This window comes from Lepisosteus oculatus, chromosome 5, assembly GCF_040954835.1.
Source record: "Lepisosteus oculatus isolate fLepOcu1 chromosome 5, fLepOcu1.hap2, whole genome shotgun sequence".
In the NCBI taxonomy this organism is placed as follows: domain Eukaryota; kingdom Metazoa; phylum Chordata; class Actinopteri; order Semionotiformes; family Lepisosteidae; genus Lepisosteus; species Lepisosteus oculatus.
Genome location: NC_090700.1, coordinates 60,943,398 through 60,957,956, shown reverse-complemented (window position 1 = coordinate 60,957,956; position 14,559 = coordinate 60,943,398). Strand labels below are relative to the sequence as shown.

Here is a 14,559-nt window from a genome sequence, read left to right as displayed (position 1 = left end):
CTCAAAATACTCCACAGCGACAGCTTACCTTTTAGTTATCAGAAGGTCTCTAACTCTTCCATGAACGCTGCTGAGTTCAAAAGAAGCACGCTATGTCTGTCCAGTCTATCCGTCTCCCTCCGTCTGTCTCGCTTCGCTCCTCTCTCTCCGATCCCCACCTTCACTCCTAATGGATAAGCGGATATCTGGAGCTCGCAGAAGCCGCCCCAGTCTAGAACTGCTGTCTTTATGGATGGACGGGGGATGAGAATTACAAGGAGATATAATTTCTGAGGAAAAAGCCTATAAGATGTGGCACTTGGGCAAAACTGCCCACGTAGTACCATACGTCACCTATAAAACGCGCTGGTAGTCATTTCATTTTTAACCTCCCCCAGAAAATAGCGAAGGCTCGTGCAGGTCACATTCCCCCCATTTCGGATTTTTCGCCTCAAATATCATTTCATAATCAGGACAGTTTAAACACAATACGAGACCTTTTGGAAACTGCAAGTTTCTCACGTCTATTCGATTTTATCGAGTTTATTATGGTTTCCCAAGGATTTATTTATCTCACATACGTGGTTTGAGAACCAGCGCTTTTTAACACGTATGTACATAGGCAGAACAGTGACGAAGTAACTTTTTAAACCAATTGCTGTTTTACTCTAATTTCATAATGTAATTTAATTGCTGTTGGGCACTTACAGCAGTTAAGTCAGATACCTTTTGTTTATTTATTCAAGTTTAATTTATTGTGCTAGTTCATGCAGATATTCAATTATAATGGAGGTAATTCCAAACTTTTACATCAATAGCCTGTAAATTTTGAGTGCATGTGGAGTGTGTATATAGAATAACGCAGTGCAAGACTTAGAGAAATATTCTTAGCTTTTATTTTATTTTTTGAATTTCTGTATTTGTTATAGTTATTCAAAACAGCCATTGAGCTGTGGTAAACCAGATATTTCATGTCAGGTAGCTGTTTTCAGACGTGCAGTTATTTCCGATAATATGCTGTTATTAATTAGTAGACGCATGTATTTTTCCTGTTTCATAATGGAAAATGCAAATTAAAAAGACAATAACAATTACAACGTTTCCCACTTAAAATATATTTATTATTTTTAGATAGTTAAATATATTATACCTTTATGATTTTTCCGTAGTTCTTGAATACGATCAGAATTGTGTTTATAATACATTTCTGTACAAATACACAAAAATCCACAGCATGAAAACCATGCAGCGATATATAGAAATTTGATTTTCAATCATCTTAACCCATATTTCGTTTTGTTTGTCTTCATTTTAAATATACTGATTTCAATAACGTTATCCTCTTAATTGAAATGTTTTCTATTTCTTTAAATGGTCACTTTTCCACACTCGGTTTTTTTTGCATTTTCCACACAAATATAAATGTTTTTGGAAAGCAATAACTAATTTTTCAATAAACCACATGTAGGCCTACATAGTTTACGTTGCCATACAGATTATACCATTAATATGAAAGCACTTAATCAGCGGTTTGTTTTAAGGGTGTGAGGGCATACCTACTGATTGAAACACTTCATAATAAAATACATTTTAAAAATATATTTTTAAAAATAATATATACATATTTTTAAAAATTCTTCAATATTATGACAGAATTATCTAAGGTTCGAAAAAATCGTACCTCACATTATTATAACATTCGATTATTTGATCAAATCAATGTCATATTAATACGATAAACCGATCGGAAGCTAATAACCCATGCAGGACAAGGAAATTATGCCACTGAAAAATACAAAACTATTTCAAGTGCATAATAGAAAGATACCGACTTTCCATGTGGTGATATGTTATTGCGCGTAGTTGCTGGGTTTGGTGGGTTTGTTGGAAAGTGGAGTTATTCTAAACCACCGAGCGCCACAAGGGACACCAAGACTAAATGGGAGACACAGGGCAGCGCGAGGACTGATAAAGAATGAACCATTTCTTGACCTCTGCCCCGTGGGGTTTGTTATGTGTATTGTTAAGTACTCGGGTTTCAATGAGGGTCCACTCTTTCCATTTAGTGGAGGTTACTTAAGGTTAAATTAAGTGCTTGTGTCCCTATTGTTGGACGTATTTATTACAAGCTTGTTAAGGCGGTCACAGGCAGTTGTCCTAACCGAAGGAGCATTGTCAACGCTACTTGTAAAATCTTTAATTGCAGATACAATCCAGGCTAGTTCTTCCTACAAGACTGAAACATTACGCACTTGGCTGTATAAAGATGTTTTCAGTCGATCATTTTTAGAAAAAATAAGACATCTATACTTTGTTAGATGAAGGTAAGAAACCTAACGTAACGAATTAGGAAAATTTCTGAAAATATACCACGAATTATTAATTTCTCTTGCACACAAATTTGTCTAAATACATAATATATGTTATATTGATTAGTCAATTTAGAATGTATTGCGATGCCCGCAGAATCAAATCAAAGTTTATCTATCAAATGCCCAACAATACAGCGTGCAGCAGTAGTTGCTGGCAACGAAATGTCAGCATTACATTAAAAAAATCTTTAGAATAGAACTCATAATTTGATATTAGAAAATATATCATCCGTCAATTTGAAGTATTCATATAATTTTTTGTATTTTTATTTGTATGTCTACTTGGTAGTAATGTAATGTAACAAAAACACTCTTTCTTACATATTGTTTGTTTAGTTGTTTAGAAGTTTAGTGTTTCGTGGTATATTTTTATATAAGCAACGCAAACACGCTAGCAATCGTTATGTTTTTAAAATCATGTATTGTTTTTAAAGATGTAATCATCATCATCATCATCATCATCATCATCATTTCCACTCCTAAGACGAAACAGCGCTTCTCTCTGTCTTAGTCAATACTGACCCCTAGCGATGACACGACGAACAACAACAATTAATTTCTCTTGTCCAATGAGATTCCATTGCAAAGAAAGATAAGAACATTAACCGTTGGATTTTCCGGTCTGTAAACATTTCTTATATCTTTTAATCGATGCACCACTCTGTCCTTCACAGTCGGAGGACTGCCCGTTTTTGGAAAATGACATGGAGCACATTTTGGACAAAAACTAATGTAAAAACCATGTACATTGGTCCATGCAAGGCGAGAGAACAGAACCAGAGAAAAGCAAAGGTGTTAAAAAATAATTATTTCCGTTCAAATATGTTTGAAGTAGAAGCATATTCACTCATTCAAGATTTTTAATTTTATAAATGTTTTCGTATATACAAAATGGACTATTATTTTATTTGGATCAATTACATATAAATTACGGGGTTTAATTTTAAAACGTCTTAACTGATATACTTATGCTGTAGCTTGTGGTGTATTATCATGCAGGCCTGTGCTACAAAGGATCTTTGATTTTAGTTTTCGTGCCACAAAATAGTTTGTTCGTTGATGTAATCAATGATATATCAAGTATCATTCTCTTAACAGTCAGACTCGTATTTTGTAAATAGTTCTAGTAAATCTCATGCGTTTTTTCATTAACTTTATTATAGAGGCATACAATGAAGAAAATAATATCAGAAGAGATAAGTTTACCTCATACAACGTCAGATAGAAGTCATTAGGCTGTCGTTTGTTAGGTACACAATCGTTTTTATCTTCAAAATGTATTATTAGTGATACCACAGAAATCCGTGTTCGATTTTAGTACATTCTACTTAGTTCAGTTTCGTCGAAAATAAAATTGCTTTTTGTCTCAGTCTTATACCGTAGCTTTCTTTAACGTTTTTCTTCTAGTCCCTGTTTTCTGCATGTCACGGTCTTTGAACCTATTACGTACCCCCAATAATTCTATATACGTATTTTCTGTAGCTGGAGGTTTCTTGTTAATAATGTGTGTATATTATTAGTAACGGTAACACAAATTGTCAGATTTTTCATTTGATTGATTGCACCTTTATAACAGTCATGGGTTTTCTCATGTTTTTGTTTTGTTATCTTTGAGCCTCTGCTACACGACAGCACCTGCTGCAAGGACAGGGATAGAAACGAACAGAACTTCAAGAAACTGCTCATGTCATGTTTATTCCAGCGAGTTAGCGTACGACATCCTACCAGAAATGGTTAGAAGTCAGTTTCTGGAGCAGCTTCAATTTCAAAATTCTGTTCTTCTCGTTCGTTCCACCGCGCACAGTTCTGCGATTCCTTTACTATGTAATGTGAGGCGAAGTTTTAACAATCATTGCTTCCACGAAACAATACGAGTACTAGTTTCCCCAGTCTTATTCCGACTGTCTGTCCCAGTGTCCTGTGGTCCGACTAAACGTGCACGTCACTACATCCACTGCTCTTTACATTATATAACATTCAGGATTAGCCAGGGAATTTGATTATTTCACATTTTTCCGACGGTCTTCTTTATGTTGGCAATGGGAACGATGATTCTGGGTATGTCCGAATTTGGACACGTCTGAGCAAATCAAAACCTTCCGGCCTATAGTTCTGCATTTTTGTGCGAAGCCTGTTGTGTATTTATGCACAATATCTGCACATATGTAGGTGATGTGAACAAACTGGGGAGATATGAGAAGGTCTTCACTACAGACTGTCTACTGTAGCTATTTGTCTGAAAAACTGACGGGCGTGCCTTTGCAGATATAGCAAATACACGACCCAGTCTAATTTTGGCATCCTTACAATTTCTAAAGCATATGCTCAACGTTTTTACACTATTACATTAAAGCTGCAATCCGGCAACCGTCAACAATTTATTAGCAATTCTTTAATAACTTGAAGATTTGGAACGATTTTTCAACCCCACCCCACCTCTCCCACTTTTTAGTTTGATTACACAAGAGATAATCCAGCACAGTTTTATTCAGATAGGCTAGGCTTAATGTGAATAAAGAACAAAGGGTCAAAGTGTTAATCCGCCTGGCACAAGCTCCATTAGGATTGCAGATGTTATTTTGATGCCCAACCTTCGCTGATGTGTGTATGTTCGTGTTTGGGCGTGTGCCAGGGTGCTGTGGCACGTATTTTCTTGCACCGTTAGTTGTATTTCATACTTCAGCGAGGTACCAACTCTGGAAAAAAAATATTTAATGTCGTTTTTTGCCTATTTCTAACTGGATTTGAGATTTCATATTCCTGTGAAAGGAATCAAAAGTTGTTTTTTTTATTGTTCCACGGGAATATTAATCGGTTAGATGCTAATAGACACATAGATTCCATTACCGAAGAAACAATGGATTTTTTCAAACATGACTACCATTTTATAACTTCTCTCAAGAAAAATCTGTTGTCCGTGAATATCTTCCAAATCCCAGACTTTAAATTAAGCAATGACCGCATCCTTTCGTAATAAATTTAATGTTGTCCCCACATTGAACACGTTTTAGTAAATAAGAAAAAATGTAATGTAATATAGGCCATAGAAACTAAGTAACCTGTTCAAGATTTCTCTTACCGTGGCTGGGTTTTGGAAATCCCCATTTATTATTCAGTCGTTTCTTGTTGTAGATTTAAGAAATAGCTCTCAAGGTTTAGATTTCTAAATGTAACAGGGCTTTGAATTCTAAAAACCGAATATTTTAGAATATACCAAGCAGAATGTCATTCTTATTTTCCAAAGCATTGTTGTAAAATCCCCTACTACTTTCAATATAATTTTTTTCGGTATTATTATTATTATTATTATTATTATTATTATTATTATTATTATTACAGAAAGAAAAATTGTCATGTTGCTGAACCTATTTCTTTTAGAATTTGTTATGTTTAGAAACACATTTTTCTCTTTCATTTTTTTGGATAAAAGAATGGTTAATTCGTTAATATTTCGCTAATATTAGGTTCTACGTAGTCGTTCTCTTGGATAGGTGGATTTGTTTTTTACTTTGAAAATGGAGCAAGATACAAAGACATTCGTTATTTGAAATATATTTTCTTGGGATCAACTGAGTATTTTGTCTGTGAGAAATCATGATTCATTGATGTAAGCTTAAGTAACGTGTGCAATTGAATCTATCCCCGACTGCATACAGCCAATACAAATTCATCAATACACATCAGGCAAGGTTTATTTGTTAATTATCATTGCATTTTTATTTCAATTTCCATTGTCGTGAAATTTAGAGAAAAAATAGACTTCATTATTTTAGATATTTTTCCTACAAACATCCAGTTAAAACGTTAGGTCGCTAAATCTAACAAATAATATGATTAACGTGTTTAATTCACTTGTATTGTTTGCTAAAAAAAACATTATTATATTAATTTCCGACTTCGTTTCTAGTGTAAATAAAATAACAAACCTAGTTAGAATATTTATTACGAAATAAAATATTTTATTACAGTAAAGACTAGTTCAAGTGAGTTCATCTAACTGTAGCATGGACAAACACATTTCAGTTTTATTCCTCCAATATTAATTTTATATACGAATGTGTTAAAACTTTTGTTGGGCAAAAGACGTACATACGCATCACAAAAATACGAAGGTAAATGACCAACCAGACTTCATCTGCTAATCCGGAATTTGGGAAATGGAGAAAAAAAAGAACTTTATTATAATTCATAAATTAGATGCGAAGACAAATGAGATATATTATGAATTATACTCTATTTCTGTCTAATTGTGTAAGGCAAAGAATGACATATAACAAGCGTATAAAACAACAACAATTATAACAGCATTGTAGTTGTTATTACATTTCCTGTGCCTTTGAGGATTTATAATGAGATGTTTTTATATTTGAAAACATAAAAAATCAAATATATACTTGACAATTGGGTGAGACGCAGTTAGTTCCTGGATATGGATAATCACATAAACGTTACTCAATACAGAGGGCTCTGAAGCTGGTGAAAATGGTACATTTGTACTACTGCCCCGGAGCATTTGCGGCAAAGCTTTGCGTCAATAAAATGTCCGCGTTTTTACAACCTATTCACATTGTCTAACTAGTCGAATATCGAAAAGGCATCTTCACGCTAATAAAAAATAAGTCTATTTTTTGCATTAGACACGCAAATTGCAAATGTACTGGGAACTGCTGCTGAGGCGACTGTTTAGCTATCCGAGAGCGCCCCCTGGTGATTCTCAATTTCGAACATTCTGTCTCCAAACAAGTAAACAATAGTAGTAGTAGAGTGAATTTCCGTCGGCTCCTGACAAAATACGAGCATTTCTACTTGTGACGTTTGAAAAGTGCTATAGGAAGAGATGTAGAAGTGCAAGCTCATAACTAAAAATGGTTCTTGAAAATTAATATTGCATGCTGAGCATCATATCAGCGGCACTAATGGATGATAAACAGACTAAGAATAAAAAGTAAATCTTAAACCTAGAAATATAGGCTGAGATTATAGGAGCATATTTTACATAACTGGATAGATTAATCTCTAGGCTAGGGATAAGGACTGGAGGAAGAGGTAAATTATTAACTCAAATGTGATCAGTGGAACCTACAGCCAAAGCATATCTGTGGTTTTGTCCATGAACTTCCAGAGGTTTAAAAGGGATGTGGGAGTGACAGAAAGGATATCCAAACTTGCTATTGTTTACTTGGGAGCACCTGGGCAATTTATAAAAAGCTGTGAATAAATGACTTTTCTCCCCCATCTTTGCATGCTAAGATTTATTTACCAGAGGTATCAGGTTACCTGGCAACCCAGTACAGTTTACAGTATCAGGCCCGGCCTCTCTCTGCCCTTCTCAACGGGCAGGTACTGAGACACAGTGGGCAGCCAGGCCAAAGACTGAGGAATCAGTGACCGTCTGGAATCATCGGGAGAGACTGGACACAGGGCCACTGCATCACATCCTACTTGCAAACAAAGGTAATCACACCCTTCATTTGAACATTGATATTCACTAGTTTACTTCAATAAATACTATGTATTGAATTATATTTATTTATCTCTGATGTCTTTTTGAAGTGTATTTAACACTGATTCATCCAATGAACAGTGATGATTCCAAATTTCTGACAGGAGGTCCAATTACATGTAATTGCGTGTATTTAATTTGACTGAAAACCTAAAACAAATGTTTTCTGATTTCAGATTTGTTCTTTCTAAAGCACATAGATCTTATTTTCTGGAAATGAATGGAAAATGAACATTTCAATTACTTGAGCTGGAGAGATATAATCAGACATTAGTGTTAAATATATTGTCATGTTTATTAGATAATCTATTCGTTAATCTAATTTATCTTTCTCAGCAATTCATTCTCCCTTGTGTTTCGTTACTTTTTTTAAATGAATCATGTTGTTTAACTTCTGGGCATTGAATCTGGTTTCTGTTAAAATTTGAGACTTTTTACATTTACTTTTTCATCAAGATAGTTATGTCTTGAATGAAGGGTTAAAAGTGTATGAGATTGGTATTACCTCACTCTCACTAACCTTACCTCCGAGAGCTCACTGGTGTCCCACTCCTGCCAGTGCTCACTCATAGAGACAACAGCCTCTTCCCCTCACCCATGAGGTACTGTACAAAGGAAGCAGTAGATCCCCATTCTCTGCCTGTGAGGATTCACCACGTGGCTGGCCAGAGTTGTCAAATGAGCTTTTCTTCCTGGAGACACTTTCACATTAAGCTTTCTGCACCTTTAAGTATGCTCTATGATGGGCTCTGTGTTTTCTGAAATTGTACAAGACAGCTTTCTGGCACTTTGTAGTTATTAAACTGTCATCTTTCTTCATTTTCCTCCTAGGAATGCTTAAATCGTCCATCAGACATAAAAATGCCAGCTCTCAGAAGCCATTCCAGTGCAGGTAAATGCTTCTGTCCTAGCTGAGACTGCATGGTAAGGGCAATGGAGCTCTTTCTCTGCATGCAGTATTGTCTCCTTGAACAAGAAAATATGGCATTCAAATCTATTACTGTTTTAACTGTTAAAAGCATCTAAACATGAGAAAGAGCAAGCATTTTATCTTCAGAATTGCATTCCAAAAAGAAGGAAGCATGAATATTTGTCAGAAGTCTTTCATTACAATTTTTTTATCACCAAGGTTCTGATAATCTGTACCTTGTTAGAATTCTGTTGTTCATATACAACAAGAAATCATGAAAGAAATTTTAACATAAGTCAGGTTTAGCAGATTGCGCTGTGCATTTGAGATATAACTGTATAATTCCGTTGCACATAAGGGTGATCAGTAGGCATAAAAAGTGTCTCATACAATAAAAAGTGAATCACTACTTGTACTTGTCAGTGGTTATTTCACTCCTGGGTGTCAGAGTACAGCCCTTGTGTGACAGAGTGTGATCACCAAGAAGGTTAAAAATTGTTGCTGAGAGAAAAAGAACATCAGTTTTAACTGTATTGATTTAATTTCATTAAAGATTCTGAAAACTTTATAAAGGTAAAAACACCCTTTTTAGATATATATGATATTTTAATATTGTAAAGCAAACTAAATCTTCATTTAATGATAATTGTAAAGGTAATAAACTGTAGATGTATATTTACAGTATTGGAAATAGTCATAGAAATTAGGATAAAATGGCTTTCTAAGACAAATACCTTATCATTGTGGAATAGTTTTGTGTAAAAATGAAATGTTATCTCATGCAATGTTCTATTCATTTGTCACATTCTATTCACAAAATGTCACTGGTCATCAGGAAACCAATTGGAGAGTGTCACACACGTCATGGTGTATAATAGCATAGGCAGGGATCCCATTATGGAGTTTCAGAGATGTGATGAACAGTATGGTTTCACAGAAGGAAATCTCACACACCAAGAGCGCAGAAATCAAGGTTTTAGCAACGTATCTTAGGAAAATAGTACTACTATATATTTTATTAGGTGCTTTGGTTTCTGGAACCAGAAATGCTTGGTAATTGGAAACTAAAAGCCCTATAATCTGGTTAACCCACTGAAACTATGTGCTGTGTGACCAGACACATTAGGTTTAACAGCAGTTAAGATTTCTGCAGTCATATTTAATTGTTTTATATTAACACAGTGAAGCTCTGATTATTTATTGTTATGCACAGGTACACTTGTGTAGATCATTGTTTTAGAAGCATTTTCATTGTGTATTAAATACTCCAGGTAACGTGATCAGACTCTTGGGACATCTGAGGGCTCAGGAAGCGGAACTGTTTTGGTAGTGGAGCTAAGTGTTACTGCACACTGCCCCCTGGTGTCTTCCAGTGATGGAGCAAGGCAAAGGCGGGATGTTCCGGGGGCATTGTAAGGCCCTGGCCCAGAGTGAAGACTCCCTGCAGGCTAACCATGCCCACACCTCCTGGGTGAAAAAGAGGTTTCCTAAGCACCTTTAGGGGTTCTTGTGTAGCAGAATTATCTCACCGAATTGCTTGAGATGGCTGTTTACCTCTGACTATCTACAGCAGAGTACAAAGCCAAGTATCATCATCTACAATTTGGGCTATTTGGACTATCTGATGGGCTGATAACAGGAAAATAAGTGTACGGTTGTGTTGTGAGAATGTTACCAGCACAGCAGTCACCCTTGGCAGAACTGGGGGGTTTCATATCTGTAATTGCAACACACACCACTGGGGGATGGTTAACATTCTTTACTGTCTATCTTCTTTCACTCTGACCACAGGAATCATTTGAAAAGACTGCATGGAGTTTACTCTGCAGTAGGTTTGAATCACTCAGGTTTTAAAGATGAGTTGATCAAAAACTGAAATTGCTGTGCTCAGTGCGTACGGATGCCTTCATCTGTCCAGGTCTGTCTGTCTCTGTGCTTCAAGCCAGCAGGAGGATGTGACCAGGGAAAGCAGGTTGAGGAGAGAGGCCGAGTTCCTTGACCAGCAGTTACAGCAGGGTTACCAGGAGGAGGCGCTGTTTCTCAGGAGGACAATGGAGATCACTAAACAGCAATACCTAATGAGGTAGAGTCCTAAGTCAAGCTGAGCCTTGAAGGATTTGTAGGATTCTTACAATTGTTAAGGAGAAGTGGTGGAAGACTAAATAGTGGTATCTGGGCATGATTAAACCATGAAAAGCCTTCTGCTGCTGACTGATTTTGCATCCTCCATGGCAGGCTGCAGATGCTTGAGTCGGAGCTCAGTGTTGCAGAGCTGCAGCGAGACCGAGCGAGGAGGCGGAGCAGAGCTGCACGAGCAGAGTGGGAGGCTCTGCTGCAGGAGAACCGCTCCCTGATCACAACACTGCACCGAGTGCGAAAAACACTGGAGCAGACAGCGCAGCAGAGGCAGCAGGCAGCCCTGAAGAGCTGCGCGACGCCGGAACGGTACATAACCACCTGGAAATGAGTGCAGCAGCACAAACCTCAATGGCCAAGATCCCGATCCCCGCTTGAGCTCTCGGCCTGATCTCTTGCTCTCGGTTTTCGGTGCACTTCATTGTTAAGAGTTTGTCTGCTCACGGAACAGAAAAAAATAGATGCATGCAATTCTGTGTGACACGCTTAATAGTTCAATACAAATTTGTGTTGTGCTGTTAAAGTTTTCAGAGCAGCATGATGGCACAGTGTTTATCATTGTTATCTTGCAGTGTTGGGGCCCTGGGTTCAATTCCTGGGGTGTTATCTATGAGGAGTTTGTATGTTCTCCCTGTGCTTGTGTGGGTTACCTCCGGTTGCTCTGGTTTCCTCCCACAGTCAACAGACATGCTGGGTGGTTCGTTGACTTCTGGGAAAGTTTGACCTGGTGTGAGTGTGTGCCTTCGTGTTTGTGCCTGTGATGGACTGGCATTGTGCCCATTCATTTCTGGGATAGGGTCCAGCTCCCCTGCGACAACTGTACTGGATAAAGTGGTTAGAAAATGCAGCTATATGCATTATATCCTTCCTACAGTGCACAGAATCTCTGTTCCATGCTTCACAGCCACTAAATCCCTCAATTCTCCCTGCTGTCCGCACCCTCCTACAACGCTGTTAAAATTAATAACAAAAAAGCTATTCCTAATACTAAATGTAAAGTACTAAAGGCTCGTTGTCGCCCTCTGCTGGTGGCGTCGCTTTCCGGTTTTCCTGTTTATCTGAAATTAAAACGCAGTATCCAGATATGAATGATTTCGTAATATAACATATATTCTTAATATTCTTAAACAAAAGTATTCAGAGATCAGATAACGTCTGAAAAACAAACACTGACATTATACAGCAATTGCAACGACCTTTATCCAAGGCGACTGACTTAAAACAATCCTAAATTGTCACAACGAAGCATAACAACTTCAAAGCCAATTTTAACAATGTTACAGTAGTGCAATCAATGACAGTGCTTTTCAAACAAAGAAAAGAGGAAATTATTTTACACAAAGGGCTGTCACGAGTCCCGAACAAGCCACTCAGTCGTTCTGCTGAAGCTGACACCTCATCTCCTTTCAGAAAGAGCAGGATGAGATTCAGGGATGAATAAAGAGCTACTTGCAACCCAGCTATCTAAAAAGGTCGTTTGACCTCTTCCCGTTTATATGAAAAATATATGAAAAAAATATGATATATGCTAAAGTTAATCATATATCAACATAAACTACTGAACCGACTAGATGTGACGCAAGGTAGAGATTAAAGAGAGGAGCTGCAAAATATGACAGAAATCATAACCGCGTTTCAGGAATTCACAGTAAAACCAAGATGTCTCTGTTCTGATGTCAAGAACAGTGCTGATGACTGCAATTTTAAAAAAAAAATGTTAATGTTAACTAAATGTGCAATCGAATCGATTCACCTTCTCATTACTTTGATATTTACACGGGATTTACAGTACATACAGTATGGTCTAATTAATTGTATGACATTTTACTGTTTAATGGGGCTGATCGTTCAACAGATGCTTTAGCTCTGCTTGTAACGCAATGAATTTATTTTCAGGAAAGAGGTATTTCTCGATTATGCGTTTCACATCGTCCTCCTCGATCGTTTCAAAGTCCTCCTGGTTCTTAAATGGCAAATGTCCTGCAAGCTCACAGAGGGCCACGTTGAAGGCAGACTCCTCTTTCGCTCCGAAACAGGAGATCCGAGGCCACACGACTATACGGACACCGGGACGGGCCGAGTCCGGATGAGGATGATCCCCAGGCGGGCGGCCACGGGTTAGGAAGAGGTTGTGAGCGATGTTCCTTTCCACTAAACTGTCAGTGAGCTTACAGACGTATTCGACGGTTGCACGCAAACCCTCGCCGTCTGTGTAAAACATGAATCCGGCGGGAAATTCAGGAAGGAGATGAAAGCCCCTTTGAGGTATGAGTGGCTCGGTGCGGGCGGATTCAATGCGGAGCTCATGGTCCAGGTAGTAGCCGTGGAGGTGTAAATGGTTGACGGAGGCAAATGCGCCCAGGCTGTTAAATCCCACTCGAAAGCCCGGGTGAGAACTCAGTAGAACCGCCTCGATTCCGATCCGAACAGCGCCCGGAGTGAGAATCTGGGGCAGACACCGGCTCGGGTCGGGAATGAGCAAACAGTGGCCGACTTCCAGTGGGCTCACGTTAATCACGACTAGGCTGCGGGCGAGATCATCTGCGGTACCGTTCTGGTAAGAACATGTCTCCCCCTCTCTGGTTTCATCGCCTTCACTCGCGTCACACGCATCTCGCTTACACAATTCAAAAACGATCTCCCCTGGCTGTATTTTATTGAAGTGAAACTGTTTTGCGTCAAACCTCTGGGAGATGCTTAGTATCTCTTGCGGTTTCCTGCGTTCCTTGCCCCGTGAGATATTTAACTGAGCAACAAAGCGATGTGGACCAGGTAAAATCCGTGTCTGTAAATCCCCGAGGTGATATCGAAATAGCCCCTGGACCATCTTTTCAGTCCAAGCGGACCTTAGTGTTAAATCGAATTTAGACAGAAACTGTGAATGCTTGCATTTGTTGGAATCGCCCGGCCAACAGACATTGTGGACAAAATGTTTGTCACTGTACAGAAACTGGTGGATGTGAGTCATTTCCATTAAGCTGAACGTTTCAGTCTGGGTCCGAGCTCCACTCCCGAAACCTGCTCCGAGTTCCTGGACACCGGTAAACCAGGAACAGGGAGACGCCATCGTCCTATATTGATGACATCATTAATGCGTAAGTAAGTGGAGGACCCCATTGTGGATACCACTAAACCGCCTGAAGAAAAAGAGAAATCCTAAAAAGAATATTCGTTTTGAGAAAAACAAATCACTGGATAGTCTCGCAGATAATATCAGTTAGTCTAGGAACAGAGTTAAATAGGTGTGGGAAACCACTAGTTAGAAGCTAAAATAAGATATATATCTTATTACATAAATATAATTGTAAATAATTCAAAATGAAAGCACCGCATAAGTAATACTAATGAACATACCCAAATACGTTTGAATACATATTTAATTAACCCAAATACGTTTCAATACATATTGTAGCGTTTTCGAGTTCACGCAGGACAAAAGACAAGTGGAGACGAGATAGCGAGACAAGTGATTGCTTTACTTTCCCATTCAAACCAAACCCAAAAACAGGATTTACACACACACATAAGGGGACCGACGGAACACGTACACAGGTTGAGGGTGGTAACTCGTTATCAGAAGACTATACACTTACAAAGCTCCACAGGACGCTTAAACTAATATAACACTGTTTACATAAGCAGGGTCAGCTGCTGGTCAT

General features: G+C 38.1%; 1 protein-coding gene and 1 long non-coding RNA gene across 3 annotated transcripts in view; both read right to left on the bottom strand.

Annotated features, from left to right (window-relative positions):
- LOC107076958 (uncharacterized) overlaps nt 1-222 on the bottom strand; it is a 44,557-nt gene extending 44,335 nt beyond the window's left edge. The window contains exon 1 of one of the 2 annotated variants that reach the window (XR_001478076.2): nt 29-222. This is a non-coding gene — a long non-coding RNA (uncharacterized lncRNA). The remainder of the gene's footprint in view (nt 1-28) is intronic. The other variant, XR_001478075.2, reaches the window with a different exon arrangement.
- An 11,860-nt stretch (nt 223-12,082) lies between these two features.
- On the bottom strand, nt 12,083-14,019 carry gdpgp1 (GDP-D-glucose phosphorylase 1). Its single transcript, XM_015343554.2, has one exon. It carries the CDS (start codon nt 13,965-13,967, stop codon nt 12,732-12,734), a length of 1,236 nt encoding a protein of 411 aa, XP_015199040.2. The 5' UTR covers nt 13,968-14,019; the 3' UTR covers nt 12,083-12,731.
- Nucleotides 14,020-14,559: the final 540 nt, after the last annotated feature.

What these genes read in the sequence shown, in the direction of transcription:
- gdpgp1 (XM_015343554.2), bottom strand. Translation starts at nt 13,967, where the DNA reads ATGGCGTCTCCCTGTTCCTGGTTTACCGGTGTCCAGGAACTCGGAGCA.